Raw genomic sequence first — 19108 nt, 5'->3', positions numbered from 1 at the left:
GTGGGAGCCCCCACAGAGAAGGACCTTCCCCTGGGGGCCGCCAGCCGACATTGCTTGGCGGACGGCACCTGAGAAGTCCTCTCTGTGAGGCGTGCGGGTCGGTGGGAGGCATGCGGTAACAGCAGGCGGTCCCGTAAGTACCCAGGCCCTAAGCCATGGAGCGCTTTAAAGGTCGTAACCAAAACCTTAAAGTGCACTCGAAAGGCCACAGGTAGCCAGTGCAGTCTGCGCAGGAGCGGTGTTACGTGGGAGCTACGCGTAGCTCCCTCTATCACCCGCGCAGCTGCATTCTGGACTAACTGAAGCCTCCGAGTGCACCTCAAGGGGAGCCCCATGTAGAGAGCATTACAATAATCCAAGCGAGAGGTAACGAGCGCATGAGTGACTGTGCACAAGGCATCCCGATCAAGGAAGGGGCGCAACTGCCGAACCAGGCGCACCTGGTGGAAGGCCCTCCTGGAGACGGCCGTCAAATGATCTTCAAATGACAGCCGTTCATCCAGGAGGACACCTAAGTTGCGCACCCTATCCTTTGGGGCCAATAACTCGCCTCCAACAGCCAGCTGCAGCTGCAGCTGACTGAATCAGGATGCCGGCATCCACAGCCACTCCATCTTGGAGGGATTAAGCTTGAGCCTGTTTCTCCCCATCCAGACCCGTACGGCTTCCAAACACCGGGACAGCACTTCAACAACTTCATTGGTGTGGCCCGGGGTGGAAAAGTACAGCTGGGTGTCATCAGCGTACTGCTGGTATCTCACCCCGAAGCCACTGATGATCTCACCCAACGGCTTCATATAGATGTTGAACAGAAGGGGCGAGAGGATCGACCCCTGCGGCACCCCACAAGTGAGGCACCTCGCGGTCGACCTCTGCCCCCCTGTCAACACCGTTTGCGACCGGTCGGAGAGATAGGAGAACCACCGATACACGGTGCCTCCCGCTCCCAATCCCCCCAACCGGCGCAGCAAGATACCATGGTCGATGGTATCAAAAGCCGCTGAGAGGTCTAATAGGACCAGAGCAGAGGAATAACCCCTGTCCCTGGCCCTCCAGAGATCATCCACCAATGCGACCAAAGCTGTCTCCGTGCTGTAACCGGGTCGGAAGCCGGACTGGAACGGGTCTAGATAGACGGCTTCATCCAGGTATTGGGGTAGCTGTCGCGCCACAGCACTCTCTACAACCTTCGCAACAAAGCGAAGGTTGGAGACTGGACGGTAATTACCCAAAATAGCTGGATCCAAAGAGGGCTTCTTGAGGAGGGGTCTCACCACCGCCTCTTTCAAGGCGGCAGGGAAAACCCCTTCCAACAAAGAAGCGTTAACAATCCTCTGGAGCAAGCCTCGTGTCACCTCCTGAGTGGCCAGTACCAGCCAGGAAGGACACGGGTCCAGTAAACATGTAGTGGCGTGAAGCCTCCCCAACAACCTGTCCACGTCCTCGGGAGCCACAGGGTCAAACTCATCCCAAACAGACTCAACAAGACGTGCCTCCTCTCCCTCGCTTGGATCATCCCAATTTCGGTCCAGACCATACTGAAACCATGTATAATTTTTCCCTTCTTCCCCCATCTTTTCTCTGGATTTTAATTGTAATTCCCCCTTTTCCATACAAAGGAGTTATTTATAAGTAACTACCTCCATCTTTTGATATATATTTATATTTTCTATCATGTGTCTCGGGATTGCCCATATTGGAATCTTTCCATCTAATTTATATTGATATTTCCTCCAGACTCTCAATAATGCATTTCTGATTATATTATTTTTAAATATCTTATCAGCTTTCTTATCATATAATAAATAGGCATGCCACCCATATAACAAACCATAACCTTCTATATTCAAAACTCTTTCCTCAGTTAAATTAATCCAATCAGTAATTAATGATAAGACAACTGCTTCATAATACAATTTTAAATTAGGCATTTTAAGACCCCCCCCCCTTTCCTTTATGTCCTGCATTATTTTATTTTTTGCTTGTTTTGAAGCACATAGCCAGAAATTCTAGTTTGGACATAATGATAAATAAATCTAGTATTTATATTTAGCCACAGATTTCCCACATAATTTCAGTTTATGAGTGCACTAGTTTTAGATTCCAGGGCGCTAACAAAAATTTTGCACCAATTCAAGCTAGGAGGTGCTATTGCTGTGGTGAAGATCATGTGTATCTGTTTTGAATGCAACTCGCTCTGTGTCCTGTTCTTCCTACTGTTCAGTATATTTCCTCCAGGAGCTCAAGCTGATAATTCATTCTTCTATTCCTTTTTTAAAAACTGCACAATAACTCTGAAGTAAGAATTCCCCCCTAGACTGGTAATTGTGACTGATCCAGTATGAATTATAGATACCTAATGGGGATTTAAACCTGGATCTTCCCATTTTAGTTCAGTAACACTTCATAGAAGAATATTAATCAGTATCAACATTGATGGCAACTTTGCATCATCAATATGAGAAACGGTATTTTTATTGCTATGTCAGCCCACAACAAATTACCATAGGCTATGTATACTGTACTTTTGATGAATCTCATAAAGCAATTTACACAAAAGTATTGCATTATTAAGCATTAATAAAATATTTAATAAAACATTAAAGGTAGGGGGAAGAATGCCAAAATTTCCCTGGAGCAAAATTAAAAAAATAAATTATGGGCTGTTTTTTTTTAAAATTGTAAGTCAGTAGAAGGTTTTATACTTGTTGGTGTGCATTATAGTTATTATGTGCACATCATGTATTATAGAATCATACTATTTGACTGCACTAATTTTCCTTGTCTAATAAACATTTTATTGAAGATAATCAATCATATTGAACCATCAGTGCACCACATATTATACATAATGGATGTAGACAGATATAATCAACATAGTGCAATGAGAATGTGTTTTTATTAGAAGAAAGAGCAAAATTTACCCAGTTAGGCTTCAGAAAATTCAATTTTCATAAACCTATTGCACATAATAGCTGTAGCCTGAAGATCTTGAAATGAAGCATATTCAAAAGGGCCATCACCATTCTCAAATAATACTCCAGAAGGAGGCCTCTTGTTTAGACTTAGGTTGACATGAATCTCCCTTTGATGTCAGTAAATCAGAAAACCACCATAATCTAAATCAACCACAATATTTCCCCTCGCTTTTATATGGGGACAAAAAAAGGCAGCCACTGTTTGCTTCGTCTTCTTTCATGTTGCAATCAGAGCAAGAAAATTAGATGACAGGAAGTAGTACTATCTAGCCCCGTGATAGCAAACCTATGGCATGTGTGCCATAGGTGGCACACGTAGCTATATCAGTGGGCACGTGAGCTCAGCTCTGGCACGCATGCGCATGCCGGCCAGCTGATTTTCAGGCCTTTTGGGCCCACCAGAAGTAGGGAAGCAGGCTGTTTCCTGCCTCCAGAGGCCTACGTGGTGTTTTTTGCTGTCCCCAGCCTCCAAAGCCTCTCTAGGGGTCTGGGGAGAGTGAAAACGGCCTTCCCTACTCTCCGGAGGTCCTCCAGAGGCCAAAAATGGCCCATTTGCTAACTTCCGGTCCCACCAGAGGCTGGGGACAGCAAAATATGGGCCTTCCAGTCCCACTGGAAGTTGGTAAACAGGCCATTTTTGGCCTCCAGAGGACGTCCAGGGGGGTGGGAAAGGCCGTTTCCCCCACCCCCCAATTCCTAAAAAGGCTCTGGAGCCAGGTGAGAGAGAAAAACTGGGCCATTGCGTGCCAGGAGCGGGGGGAGCAGGGGAGGTTGCATGGTCGGGGTGCATAGAATTATGTGTGTGGGCACATACGTGCAGGACCACCCCGCCCCCCCCCTCCTGGCACGCGATGGCAAAAAGGTTAGCCATCACTGATCTAGCCTAACACATCCATTGTTTTAATGCCAGGTCAGATATTTAATCCAGGAGTTAATTCTGAATGAGAATGTTACTGCCAGTTACTCCATCTTTTTCAACGCTTTTGCTAAGACCATGCAGAGATTCTGTTCCATCCCATTGCTTAACAGTATTTTTTTTCCGAGTTAGCTTGACATGTCTTAGGAACAGTATTCAGCTGGCCTAGACTTCTCAACAGTCAGGTTTACTATATGAGTATTTTGAGTGAGTGGAATTGATGATCTGAGAGCGGAGGAAGTTTATGTAATCCTGTTATTTTGATTTTGTCCGGCCGTGTGTTTCCATGAATCTATGCAAGCCTGGTGGCTTTCCTAAAATGTCTGTTTTAGTGGATTCAGATTCTTTTATTTTTCAGGATTTTTTGGCCTCCGGAAGCTTCATTTGATGAAATGTAATTGAATTATGTGGCTGACTTGAGCATACACCACTGTGTTCTTATCACTGTAATAGATCTATATAGATTACCAATTACGTTTCAGACTCAATTCAAAATGTTCTTAACAGTTTAGAGCCTGGATATCTTTTGTGATTCTTTTTTGTTCTAACTCTCTATGAACATCCGTGAGTTATATATCTAACATACAGTAATTATAATTATCTCTATATGGTACTATGCACTCTGGAAGATAGCCTGGAGCACAATAAAGGTACACAATACACTTTCCTGATTGTTGGATGGCTAAATGATGCAATACCTGTCTTAATACCTGCTGAACATGCTGTCTAGGCTACCTCTGAGCTGCTGGGCTCAATTTAAGAGATTAACTGTAGTCTGTAAACAGGTTGTTTGGAAATCAAGAATGAAATATTACCAGTACTGTTCAATATGTGCACAAGGATTAGTTGGGGATATTCCGGTTGCGGTCTGAAAGGTAGTTTGGAATCCAATATGAGTATTGCTTTCTCCGTGGCAGTGCACCAATTGTAGAATTTCTCTTGAAAGAAATATGCTTCATTCAATTCATCAGAAAATAGGAAGGTACAGTCTTAGGTATATCAAAAGATGTTCCCACATTAAAGTTATATACATATAAATATTGAATGATGAATGCTTTCAAACTCTTTTGCCTAGCTTTATTCATTCCTGGATTTGAACCAGCTTAGAATCTGTATTTTTTTAAAATATAGTTTGGTTTATATGTCTATTTTTGTTAACTTTCCCTGAAAAAAGGAAGCATACTGAAAAGTGGATATTCTGGGTAGTAAATATACAACATATTGATCCTTATAGACATTATTGTTATGAGGAATTGTGGACTGTACAGCAGAAGGAGCACACAAATGAAAACTGCCTGATTACTCTAGGTGGAAGGAGAGAGATAACACAAACCGGGTGTGAAAAGAGTCAATATATGGGCATAGTAAAGGACATTGTTTATGTTCGAGCAGGGGTGTCAAACTTGATTTTGTTGAGGGTCGCATCAGGGTTGTGTTTAACCTCGGATGGCTGGGAGAGGGTGGCCATGGTGGGTATGGCCAGGGGTGTGGCCATGGTGGGCATGACATTGGACTCATGTCAGGAGCACCTGGGGTGGCCAAGTGCTAAGGCAGGACTTCCCTGAGACGCTCCCTCTCATTATAATCCTCCCTCCCTCCCTTTTTTTTCTTCTTTTTCCTCCATCTTCATTCTCCTTTCTTCTTCCTTCCCCTTTTTCCTTATTTATCCTTCCTTGCTCTCTTTCCATCTTTTTCTTTGTCTTTCCTCTTTCCCTTTCTCCTTTCCTGATCATTCTTGCATGCTCAAATGCAAAAGAGGAAACATTTCACCTTTTGTTTTGGTTTTAGTTTGTTTTGATAGCCCTCTGCCAACAAAAACGGAGCTCAGGAGTTTTTGGCATGGACGGCCACCTGCAGCCCTCTGTCAGCGAAAATGGACCCCCACCCAGCTCCATTTTTGCTAGCAGAGGCACCCTGGGGCTGTCCTTTGCTGTTTCCAAGCTGGCCTCTTGTGGGTCGGATCCAGTCTGTAGGCCTTGAGTTGGACACTCCTGTGTTAGATGGTGCTAGTACCAGCAGAAAGGGCAAGCTTGAGGTCCCTTTTGAAAAGTAAAATCCAGTATTAAAATCCCTGCATATTTTTATCTGATTCTGCATTCCAGCTGTAAAATTCATGTTATAATTTACGTTACATTTTTATTCCTTGTGTATCATTTTTAAAGATATATAACCTATAACCTTTGGGGCTCTGGGACTCTTTTGCATTTCTTTAGCAAGGAGGCCAGTGATCACTGTAGCTGTGCATGCCAATAATATATTTATAGCATCAAGCTCCAAACTCTTTGGTTCCTTATTTAGTGGGCAAGTTTACCACAACATCTATAGAATTCTTCCAAAGGGACACAAAATCATTCAGAAAATCTTTCCAGGAAATAACTGAAGTAGGAACTACATAGTTCCTTTATCTATAGAAAGAAAGTGTTGTCCATAGGAAGGAAGAGCCATGGTGGCCCAGTGGTTAGAGTGCAGTACTGCAGGCTAACTCACTGCTCACTCCAGGAGTTTGAGTGTCACTGGCTCAAGGTTGACTCAGCTTTCCATTCTTCCAAGGTGGGTAAAATGAGGACCCAGATTGTTAGGGGCAATATGCTGACTCTGTAAACTGTTTAGAGAGGGCTTTAAAGGCACTATGAAGGGGTATGGAAGTCTAAGTGCTATTGCTATTTACAGATCAATCATGGATTTAATAAATAAGATTATATTTATTTATTTAATTATTTTGTCACAACATCATATAAAAGGATTTTATAGTATATAAACATATATATGAGTAAATATTAGGAGGTATAAGCATCTATATATATATAGGAAGAAGAAAAGAAAAACAATAGGACAGGAACGGTAAGCACATTTGTGCGCTTATGCACGCCCCTTATGGTCCTCTTAGGAATGGGGTGAGGTTAATAGCGGAAAGTTTTTGGTTAAAGCTTTTAGGATTATGGGAAGAGACCACAGAGTCAGGTAAAGTATTCCAAGCACTGATGATTCTGTTACAGAAGTCATATTTTCTGCAATCTAGATTAAAGCGGTTAACATTAAGTTTAAATCTATTGGTTGCTCTTGTATTATTGCAGTTAAAGCTGAAGTAGTCTTTAACAGGAAGGACATTACAATAGATGATTCTATGAGTTAAACTTAGGTCTTGTCGAAGGCGACGGAGTTCCAAGTTTTCTAAGCCTAGGATTTCAAGTCTGGTGGGATAAGGTATTTTGTTGTTTTCAGAGGAATGGAGAACTCTTCTTGTGAAATATTTCTGGACTCGTTCAATTGTATTGATGTCAGAGATGTGGTGAGGGTTCCAAACAGGCGAGCTGTATTCTAGAATTGGTCTAGCAAATGTTTTGTATGCTCTGGTTAGTAGTGTAGTGTTTTTGGAAAAGAAGCTACGCAAGATTAGGTTTACAACTCTTAGAGCCTTTTTTGCTATGTAATTGCAGCGGGCTTTGGCACTTAGATCATTTGACATGAAAACTCCAAGGTCTTTAACCTTGGATGGGGGTCGTTTGTAAGGTAATGTCCATCAAGTATGTACTTAGTGTTTGGGTTCTTTTTTCCTATATGTAAGACTGAGCATTTGCTGGTTGAAATTTGGAGTTGCCAAGTTTTAGACCAAGCGGTTAGATGATCAAGGTCTTTTTGAATGATAGATGTATTGTCTGTGGTGTTAAATAGTTTGACATCGTCAGCAAAGAGAACACAATTACTTGTGATATGGTCACAAAGATCATTAATGTATAGTATAAAGAGTGTTGGTCCAAGGACGCTGCCTTGAGGAACGCCACTCTTGACAGGAACAGGATTTGATAGAGCATTGCCAATTTTGACCACTTGTTGTCTGTTAGACAGAAAAGCAGATATCCATTTGTGAAGGGGTCCTGAAATGCCATAGGATTTTAGTTTTAGGAGAAGTTTATCGTGTACTACTGAGTCAAAAGCTTTGCAGAAGTCTATGTAGATTGCATCTATTGTTTTGCCTTGATCAAGATTTGTAGTCCATATGTTTTTACAGTGAAGAAGTTGTAAGTTGCATGATAATTTTTTCCTGAAACAAAATTGTTTTTTGGAGAGTAGGTTGTTAGTTTCTAAGTGTGAGGTAATGGATTGGTTGATGATTGATTCCATGACTTTGCAGGTGACGCAGCACAGAGAGATCAGTCTGTAATTTTCAACTAAGCTGGGGTCTCCTTTCTTGAAGATAGGGATGACTGTGGCTAGTGACCAAAGTTTGGGAAGGGAACTGGTAGTGAAAGCTTTGTCAAAGATTATGCTTAGGGGTTCTGCTATATTAGTGGAAAGTTTTTTTAAGAAGTATGCACATAGTCCATCGGGTCCAATAGATAGCAATGGTTTCAAGTTATGAAGAGCTTTTTCAACATTATTTTCTGTGAAATCTATATGGGTTAAGTCATCATATTCAATGCTGGTGCGTTTGTGGAATGTCAGATATGTGTTATTGCTGTTAACAAAAACTGAGCCAAAGAAAATGTTGAAGAGGTTAGCTTTAACTGTTTCGTCTTTGTATTCTTTGTTGTTAGAATCTTTTAGTGGTGGGATGGATCTTGAGTTTTTAAGTTTATTGTTAACAAAATTATAAAAGGCACGATTGGAATTTGTGCGCAGAAGGTCCTCTTCTTGCTTGGTGTGGTAATTTGTGCATTCAGTTTTTATTTGGTTGCATATATTTTTGTAGCGGTTTTTGAAATTTGCTACATAGCCTTTTTTGTTTCTCAGAGTTGAACTGTGGAATTCTTGGTAGTCTCTGAGCTCAGTTATTTATTTGCAGACATTTGTTACCAGACTACATAGTGCTAGAAGGGAATGGGGTCTGCTCTCTTTATATGCAGTAGCTTGCTGCAGTGGCACAGTGGTCAGAATGCAGTATTGCAGACTAACTGTACCCACTGCCAGGATTATAATCCTGAGGCGCTCAAGGTTGACTCACCCTTTCATCCTTCCAGGATTGGTAAAATGAGAACTCAGATTGTGGGCAGCGGCCCACTACCAGACTTCGGCCTGTTGACCACTGGGCTACATGAGTGACACCCCTCCCTCACGTTACCATCAGGCATTTTTTGATAAAGTTGCATGGGTATTTTGTTGGAAAATGTACAGGCAGTTTGTTTTCTTTTTCTGGTTTTCTGAGTTGCTGCAGTGTGTTTGTACTAATCTAAATAATGTTTCTATATCGCTTCTCTTGTGTTGAGTTGTTACTTTAGTAGTGGAGCATTTGGTTAGTCTGGTGGTTTTTAGGTAGACCTGTGTTTCTAATTTGCTGATAATTTCCTTTGCTGATGAGAATATGCATGAAAGGGTTGTTGTTTAGTGAATTTTATTTCTATGTGTCTTCTCTAGTTGTTCCTTTTTTTTATTAGGGCAAAAGAGTCATATACATATCGGATCCATATTTTTGGTTGGAAACTTTTGTTTCCAGACATTGGATTAGACTCTGCTCGGAAACCTGAATCTTTTGTTCTTCCAAGTTCAACATTGCTTATAACTGGATTCAATATATCAGGTCTTCTTCTCTTATAAGAAAAAAAATCACTTTCATCATTCACATATGTAGTTTTGAATTTAACAAAAATATTTCCTTTGGCAACATATAAACTGCAAAACAACTGGTTAGGAAACTTGAACTTGCCATAATACCAAAACTTCTTTATGCATTCAGTGTTGATACCCATTGAATGATGTTATTTTATCCACAATAAAGAGCATACTGCTAAACACTGAATGAATATATGGGCTAAAGCTTTATCTTGTCCTGCAGTTCTCAAATGTAAGCAGTTAAGCAATATTTATACCATTCTAAGCAGATAGCAGCTTTTTGCTTATATATATATAAGTTATAGCAGCTTTTTGCTGCTTTCATTTACACAAAAGCTGATTCTTTGGGGCTTTTCTGTCAGCCAATGTTTATTTGATGGAATGAGGTTGATGAAAGAATTTCCCCAGCTTCCCTTTAGTGAGCATTGAAGGTGAATTGTTATTGGAAGAAAATTTTGCATCCCTCTGAGTGATTTTTTTGGGATTTTGTTTGCTATTTCAGCACTTTACATTAGTTAGCATTTTTTATAAGTATGAAATAGTACTATCTTGCATCAGATCATCTGTTTTGAGTATGCTATAAATATAACAGTGTTCCTTTAAAAAGTTTGTGTGAAAATGCCTCACTTAAATGAAGCAATGTTTCTTTCTCATATGTGTTTTGTAGGTCAGAGCCATTATTCATTTCAATACGTTAAAGAAATTTTAGTAAAGGGCATTTTTACAGATAATTTGCTACCTAGGACACATCTAAATTATTGGTACCTAATTCAGTGTATTTTTTCTTCTTGGAACTTATTTTGTTGAATGTTTAAGAAACAGTCATATCTTTGTTGATGGATGAATAATGGAAGTTACCTTCTAAAAACGTACTTTTTCTGTTTCTTCTTCCATTGAAGAAAACAATGTAAATAAAATTGTTCAATCAACCTAGAAATAAGGGGAAATTTCCTGACAGTTAGAACAATTTACATTCTACCTGTAAATGAGTACTTTAATTTCAACCATAATAACACAAGGGCTATCAATATATTTAAGCTCAATGTAATTCTCTCTAATCTTAATTGTAGGAAATATGACTTCTGCAATAGAGTAGTAAATGTCTGGAACACTGGACCTGATCCTGTTGTTAGTTTCGCTAATCCCCATACTGTTTACCTTAAACTTTCTACTGTGGACCTTTCATGTTTCTTAAGAAGTCCGTAAGGGGGCGTGTATAAGCGCACCAGCATGCCTATTGTCCCTGTCCTACTGTTCCCAATTATATGTAATCATTCTATGTGTTTATGGCTATGTTTTGCCTATTTATATCCTTTTTTGTGCCAATTTTTTTCATGTGTCCATGTATATATCTATACTGTTACTTGTTTCCTTGTTCTTTTTGACAAATTAATTAATTAATTAATTAATCAGTGTGTCCAGAGGTTGTGGATGCTCCATCACTGAAGGTTTTCAAGAAAAGATTGGACAGCCATTTGTCTGAAATGGTGTAGGATCTCCTGCTTGAGCAGAGGATTGGACTAGAAGATCTCAAACTCCCTTTCAGCATTGTTATTATGTTCTTTTTGTATTGTATCTACTACTGTGCCTAGTGATTGGATGATAGAAACTCTGATTTCTCTTGTTCACTCCTATATTCTATTTTTTTAATTCATTTTATCATTTTGTACTTTATCCCATATATACAAAGCAATTTGGACAATTAGCAGACCTCAGTGTATGTATACTAGAATTTAGGGATCCTACCTTTTCAGGATTTGGTAGTATATTTAATTCATCCAGTGAGTGATAAACATTGGTTGGAGATTGATCTAGTTTTGACTGAGCTATTTTGTGTGACGTATTTAGATATAATTTTGTAGAACTGGCACACAATCTCTACATTCCCTCCTCAAGTTCTTCTGCACTTTCTCATTCATTATAATGGGGAATTCCTTAGAGGGATGAACAAAGAATGCTGGATTCTACACCAGGCATATGTTTTCCCAACAGGGTCACCCAAGAGATGACAGTCATCCCAGTTGTCTAGCTAAAGCAAACAAGCAGCTTTGTTGGGCAGCAACCATATAAGAATATGTCAGTGGAGGATGATCACTATAATAACAATGGCCAAAATAATCATTTCATACTGCATAGAAGAATGGTAAACCACTCCTATATTTGACCAAGAAAACCACAAGGACAGATAGGATAAAGTGATTGATGATAAAATGTTGGATGATAGGGAGAGCACTTAATATGCTATCGATAAATAGCTAAGGATCCTTTGGAGTATTAAGTGTTTATAATTTGGTATGTTAAAGACTTTGGGATAACTTGTTGCTGATGTTGTTGGACAGGAAAAGAAAATCTGAGCTTGCAATAACTGAATTATAGTAGGAATGTGGAATATAAGAACATGGTGATGTAGAGGAAAAGAAACTTGGCAAGTTTCATATGATCAAGTTCAATTTGAAATATACAGAATATGGAAGACAAAAAGCATATTTGAACTGTTTGGCCTAGGAAACCAAAATGAGGCAGAAAAATAACTTATCAATTTCTGCCAATGCAATTATCTTTTCACTGCTAACATAGTCTTCCAACAACCAAAACAGCGTCTGTATACATTAATATTGCCAGATGGAGTAGATGGAAATCAGATTTGCTATATTATTAGATAAGGAACAGTAAACACAAGGCCAGGGTCCGACTGTGCAACAAACTGCTCATGTGCAAGTGTCAAGTAAAGCTAAAGGCAAAGAAGAAAAAACCCGGCTTCTTTCCACAATATGATCTTGACCACATATAAACCATTTTCTAGCGGAACATCGGGAACTGTTTTGAAACTACTTGTTGAGATGACCAGTTTGGAAATCGAATGAATGTATGTATGTATGTATGTAGGAAGGTACATACATACATACATACATACATATACACTTAGAATATTATCTACCTATTTTTCCTTCATTTCCTTGTAGCATGATGAATGTTTGCTCAGTTTATATATCAAATGGATATATAAAATGCTCATATAAAATGCTGATTGTCAAATTTGGCACCATATCCAAATAGAGCAGTGAACAAATCCAATTTTTTTACTATCGGTTCTGTAGACATGGCTTGGTAGGGTGGCAGGGGAAGGATACTGCAAAATCTCCGTTCCCACCCCACTCCAGGGGAAGGATATTGCAAAATCTTCATTCCCACCCACTCTGGGGCCAGCCAGAGGTGGTATTTGCTGGTTCTCTGAACTATTCAAAATTTCTGCTACCGGTTCTCCAAAGTGCTCAAAATTTCTGCTACCAGTTCTCCAGAACCTGTCAGAACTTGCTGGATTTCACCCCTGAAATAGAGGGAACAATAGGGTGTGGGGCTATTTTGTGCAATCATTAAAATCACATGTTGAAATCAGATTACAGAGGGGAAGCTTAGTTTATCTCTGTGCAGTCCCTATACATTTGTTCCCTCTGTGTGGATATCTTACCCAGGTACTTAATAAGTTGTGATAAAGTATATCTTTGCTCTGCCTGGAAGGCCACAGATATACATAGGGATAATTACTTGGAACCTCAGGTCGGATCCTCAACCAGTTTGTCCTTTAGGACAAGCCCCCTCCCAACAGTGTGCTTATAAGCTATGAATTTACAGGAGGGGTGCTTGTGCTTCTGGATTGTCCATGAGGTCTTCCAGTGTACACTAAAGGGCCTCATGGCAGTGTGACAGAACACAATTCATGTTGCTGGTTTCTGGGCAAAATCTGTTTAACCTCTACGTATTTTAATTTTGAATTTTATACTTTATTTCATGTAGTATGCCTTATTTTGTGGTGCGTCTGACACAAATAAACAAACAATATAGGAGGGTGAAGTGAAGAAGAAGAGCAAAATGCTACCTGATACTATCACCCAATTAGATCGTAGTCCATACAGATAGTTCATGACTTAACAACAGTTTGTTTAATAACCATTCACAGTTACTGAAAAAGTAACTTATGACCATTTTTCACACTTATGATCATTGCAGCAACTCCATGGTCACATGATCAATATTCAAATACTTGGCAACTGACTCATATTTATGACAGTTGCAATGTCCTGGGGTCATGTGATCGCCTTTTATGACCTTCTAACGAGCAAAGTCAGTGGGAAAGCCAGATTCACTTAACAATTGTGTTGCTAACTTTAACAATTGCAGTGATTCACTTAACAATTGTGGCAAGAAAGGTGGTAAAATGAGACAAAATTCACTTAACAAATTCTCACTTAGCAATATAAATTTTGGGCTCAGTTATGGTCATAAGTTCAAGACTACCTATATTTCATGGGTGATTGTAAGGAAGAACCTCTGAGAGGGAATACAAATGGAGCAGCAAGCAGGAGTATATTCTTCATTTGTTGTTCAGACCGATGCATACTTAAAGAACTGGGATATGTCATATAAGCAGTACATGAAACTGAAAAATGTTTGAATGCAAAGCTTTTATTAGTTAACTGGACTGGTTCTCATTGTTTCTACATGTGGTAGTATTCAGATAGTTCAGTAAAAAGCCAATGTAAATTCTCTCGACCATGAAACAGAACAGAAGCTGAACTCAAAATATGAAGGAGAAACATATTTTACAAATCATATCTCTGAAATGTGGTTAATCCTTTTCAAACACAATAACTGAAAACAAGAGCCTGACAACAGCAACATTAAGTAAAACATCAAAATATTGTATTAATTGGTTTTGCCTCAACAGATATGCTTTAATTGTACACAGTCATGTTCCTGAAGTGAGCCAAAGATAATTTAGACTAAATTGCCTGTTGGAATGCTGTACTATCCACATGTAGCCTCCAGGAAAATCTATATATATCACTCAGTGCTGCTAGAAAAAGAACATTATTTAAATACGATTGCTGCATCATAACTCAAAATAAATTAAGCAGAATTTCACCAACTGTAACTTTTTGCTGCCCAATTTAGCGCCTGTTGTGTCCTTGAGGATTCATAGGAGGAGGAAAGTATTGCAATGAAATTTGATCTGTTATACTGTTGACAAACCTGTTTATATTTTTTTCTTTTACTTTCTAGCAATCCCCGGTTTTTGATGATTGCTCTCGCCTATGCAATACCACTGGGGGTTTTCTCAGGATGGTCTGGTGTTCTTGATTGGATATTATCTCCAGCTCACATAAGCCAAGTAGGTGCACGTGTGTGTCTCTGTGTGTGTATTTCTTTATGGTTTACTGACAAAAGTTTGGTTTTGTGATTTAAAATTAAAATAACAAGCAGAATGACTGATATTCTATGAAATTTAAAGAGGCATTGTAGAACCTGAACTTAATTGAGCTGCTTCACGTCTGAAAATTCAACTTTGGGGAAAGCCTGAACCTTCATTTGTTGGCCTTGAAGAGAGAGGTAGTAATTTCAAATTTCATTTCTAGTTCACAAGTGTGAATTTGAAAAACCAAAAATTTTCTCATTAGCATGAAGGGAAAGAAAAAGAATAATTAGAGTAGCTTTATATAGTTTGTTTCCATAGAGGAATTCCACATAAAGTTTACCCAAGACTTTTTCATAAGCTATCTTCACATATAGGCCTACTTATTTCAAGTTCCACGAGAGATGAGGATAGAAAAAGATTATATACTTCTCCAAAGTCCCAACTGAATGTCCTCCTATCTCTTTTCGATAACTAGAACCTCATTGCTTTTCAAACTTTACCTAAGACCTAGTCTAACTCTGTCATGGTTGATCATCTTCTTTTCATCCTCAATTTTTGTTTCTGACCTCAGGAGTCACTTAATCAGACCAGTAACAATGTTCCAAAAGCTCCCAGAAGTCTTCTGTGACAGTGTCACATCCTTGAAATGTAAGTTCTGCCCCTTTGTATGTGCATGCAATGTCACAATGCACATATGAAATGGACAGATTGCTCTTTTCCCTTGTGGATGCCTTGGGTCAGACTGAAGTCAACCTTAAAAAAATACATCTCATACACCGAGTGTGCTGATTTATATTTGCTTTCTCAAGAGAGTTTTGAAAAAGCAGTCTTGAGAGTCTCGAGAAAGAATGTCTGCTTCCTTAGATGGTTTAAAAAGAGATTAGGCAAATTAAATGATAATGTCAATCAGTAGCCAAATAGAAATTTACTTTCAGAGCTGTCCAAAAAAGTTATATACAAATAACAAATACCTTCTGTGTTGCTAGAAACAACACTGTATTTCTTTATCTTGTTTTTTTTTCCAGGTGGATGCAGGTTGGATTGGATTTTGGTCCATTGTAGGCGGCTGTGTTGTTGGCATAGCGCTAGCAAGGTAAGGGTTTTTTTTCCCCTCTTATTTTTCTGTAGTGAAATTGTGTTTTAGTGATACTAAAATAATACATCCTGAAATCATTTCCTCTTTTTCATGACAATTGTAAAAAGAACAAATCATTTCTATAGGTTAGAAATATGTTCATCTTCTATCTAGAGTAGTAATTTGCATGGTTTATTTTATTTTTTAAAGTTCGTGAATGCTGAAAATCCCATTCGTTCAGTCATCAAATTATGCAGGGTGTATTATTGTATTTGACAACTGCTGTCTATCCACTCCATCCAAAGGTGGAAGAATACTTAGATGAAGTAAGGAAGGAACCATGGGTATTTTGCTTGTGTTTGCTTTCATCTTCAGTTGTAATTGATTCTTTCAGAAAATTGGATATTATGCGGCTGGTCTGAATGTTACAGTGAATTATTTAAACATCTTGTGAAAGTCTTGTTGTATTTCCATTAATGTAAGCCACTGGCTGTGTGTGAGTTGTGAACTTCCTAATATCACAACATCAAAGCACTTAATACAAAATATGTTTAGAAGTAGAGGATGTTATAATGACTTGTTACAACTATCATAGTATTCCCAAATTATATTAGTCATATGATATGTACACTGAGACCATATGCATCAAGACAAATTCCTTATGTGTCTAATCACACTTGGCCAATAAAAATTCTATTCTATTCTATTCTATTCTATATAAATTGTTCAGTTTAGGACATGGACAAAATTAAAAGATACAAGGGTTTACTAAATAGTCAAGGTGAATTGAAAACAAGACAAGAATTAAAAGAACAGGGTACAGACATTGATTGGTGGCCTTACATCAAATACAATCTAGATATAAGACAGATTTAATACAATACAGATTCCAAAGAGAAATACACGAATTAGATAAAATTCTTCATGGCACAGAAGATAAATTGATAAAAATAATAATTATTTATTAAGATATACAATGGAGGAGAAGGTAGTTAAAGAAAATATTTGGGCAAAAAATTTCAGATATAACATTGAATTGGATAAATGGGAGAAATTATGGAATAAAAATTATAAACTGACAATGTCTGTATCCTATAAAGAAAATATGTACAACATGTTCTATAGGTAGCATTTGTCACCAGCAAGACTGGCTAAAATGTCTTCCAATACCCCATCAACATTCTGGAAATGCAAACAACAAAGGGGAACGTACTATCACATGTGGTGGACGTGCCCCAAAGCAAAACAGTACTGGAGTAAAATTAGATTACAATTAGAAGCAACATATAGGGATGAAGTCAGAAATATTTTTATTAGGAATACTCCCAGAGTCTTATGAAAAAATATATATTTAATTATTCATATTATCACAGCTGCAAGAATAATATACGCACAGAATTGGAAAAACAATAATATACCAACTAAAGATAATTTTATTAGAAAAGTTTTGGAATGTGCAGAAATAGACAAACTTGCAAAGGAGTTACAAGAAAAAGTGGAAATAGAATATTATATAGTATAGGAGAAATGGTATGAGTGGTTAGAGGAGAGAGATAAAAGGCAAAGAAAGATCAAATAAGGAAGATATAGGAGTAGAAATGTAATAACAAATAAGAAGAAACAGAAAAATGCAGATTGTAGAAATGAAATTTTGTACACTGTTATTTATATGTATATATGTAAATAAATTAATATTAGAATTATATGTATAAAGGAGACATTGAAATAAGGGGAAAAATGGATAAGTAAGAAATGTTGGGGTTGCAAAATTGTTGGGGAAAAAATTGTTAAAGATTCTTTTTTTGTTTTTAAAAAAATGGTTAATAAAAATTTATTTTAAACAAATAAATACTTCAGTTTAATGAACTTTCATGCAAAAAGGAATTAATATACTTAATTATGTAAATAACATATGATTATGATCAAATGATGAAATCCATGGCTGAATAAATCACATATCCATAAATTGTATATGCCCACATGGAACTTTTTCTGCATTTCACAAGAATAAGCCAGTTAGAAATGTCCATTTAACCATATCTTCTCTTTCCTTCCAAATCAGAAACTATGAATAATTATTCCAAGCTGGCTATGATAATAATGCAGCTTTAAACTATGATTTAAATTTAGCTTATGGATCTTCTTTTATTTGGAAAATATTGATTATAGTTCCTGATCTGGATATAATGAGAAGGGGTGATTAAATGTGGGCTCTTTTACTTACCCCAAAAGAGAAGCAAAATGGCAAAAAAATGTTGATATATGATTCAGTGTCACTCATAAATGTATAGCGTAGCTTATGGGTAGCCATCTGCAGCCTGCTTTTTGCTACATGGTGTTGTCCTCAAACATAAAAGCTGAAAGCTGCTACCATGGTTTTCCACCACAACTTTAAAGCTGTGGTGTAAGTTTAAAAATGGGCATATCACAACAAAGTCACTTAAAAAAACCAAGCCCGTCCTATACTAGTTAATGTGGTTCTTCCCATTTTATTACCTCAGCTTCCCCTTTACTTTTAAATGCATCGCCACAAAAAAAAATCATTGCTAGTTTGCATTCATTGTGTTAGAACTGAATATGATGAAACCTACCGAGCTGTGAAATTTTCCAGATCAGCATTTTGTAGCATTATATATTTGTTGCATTTTAGGTAACACAGGCCTAATTTTAAGCTCTTTGTAGTTTTTTGCATGTGCCTGTCTTTTGAGATTATTTTCAGAAGTCTACCCAGGAACTACAGTATCTTTAGAAAGGCCTACTGTTTAAGCATCAAAACTAAAATAAAATAAAAATAAGTGATGGTATTGGGCATGGTAGGTATATGCTGACTTGAGTTGACAAAAATAAATAAAGGCAGAATAAATTAAATAAATACATATCTTTTTAAGCATTTCTTTTTCCTGTGCTTTTAATAACTACTCAGTACCTTTCATCTTTGTTTCTGATTCTTGCTTCTCCATCCTTTTTCATCAAACTTTGATCAGATTTTTTCTCCAGATTGATAAACTTTCAAAGTAATGAGTATTTATTTTGTTGTTGTTTTAGTTTATGGTTTTAAGCCACTTGCACATTCTTTTGTATTGGAACATGAAACAGGAATGCTGTAAATAAATTAAGTGTAGCCTGTGATTCCAATGAATTGATTTGATTCAAATGAATTGATGTGATTTGATGGTTGTGATATTGTTTACAGTGGCATAATTTTAAAGTGCCTCATTATATTATATAATTAACATAATATTTTCTAGGCTATAATTCTTGTTATACTGCATAATTATTCTTTATCAAGGAGGGAGATTTTTTTCTATCGCTTTATCAACAAAACTCCTTTAAGATCTATGGTATGAAAAACTCAGACAACCTTCTAATTTCATGTGATTTGAGCCTAATTTCCAAAG

General features: G+C 37.7%; 1 protein-coding gene across 1 annotated transcript in view; it reads left to right on the top strand.

Moving 5' to 3' along the window:
- SLC49A4 (solute carrier family 49 member 4) overlaps window positions 1-19108 on the top strand; it is a 105094-nt gene that overhangs the window by 48364 nt on the left and 37622 nt on the right. Inside the window, exons 5-6 of the mRNA XM_058195366.1 lie at window positions 14503-14611; window positions 15661-15728. Of these exons, the coding sequence (XP_058051349.1) occupies window positions 14503-14611; window positions 15661-15728 (177 nt within the window). The remainder of the gene's footprint in view (window positions 1-14502; window positions 14612-15660; window positions 15729-19108) is intronic.

This window comes from Ahaetulla prasina, chromosome 1, assembly GCF_028640845.1.
Source record: "Ahaetulla prasina isolate Xishuangbanna chromosome 1, ASM2864084v1, whole genome shotgun sequence".
Classification (NCBI taxonomy): domain Eukaryota; kingdom Metazoa; phylum Chordata; class Lepidosauria; order Squamata; family Colubridae; genus Ahaetulla; species Ahaetulla prasina.
Note: the sequence above shows the minus strand (reverse complement) of the source record. Positions and strands in the feature narration are given on the sequence as shown.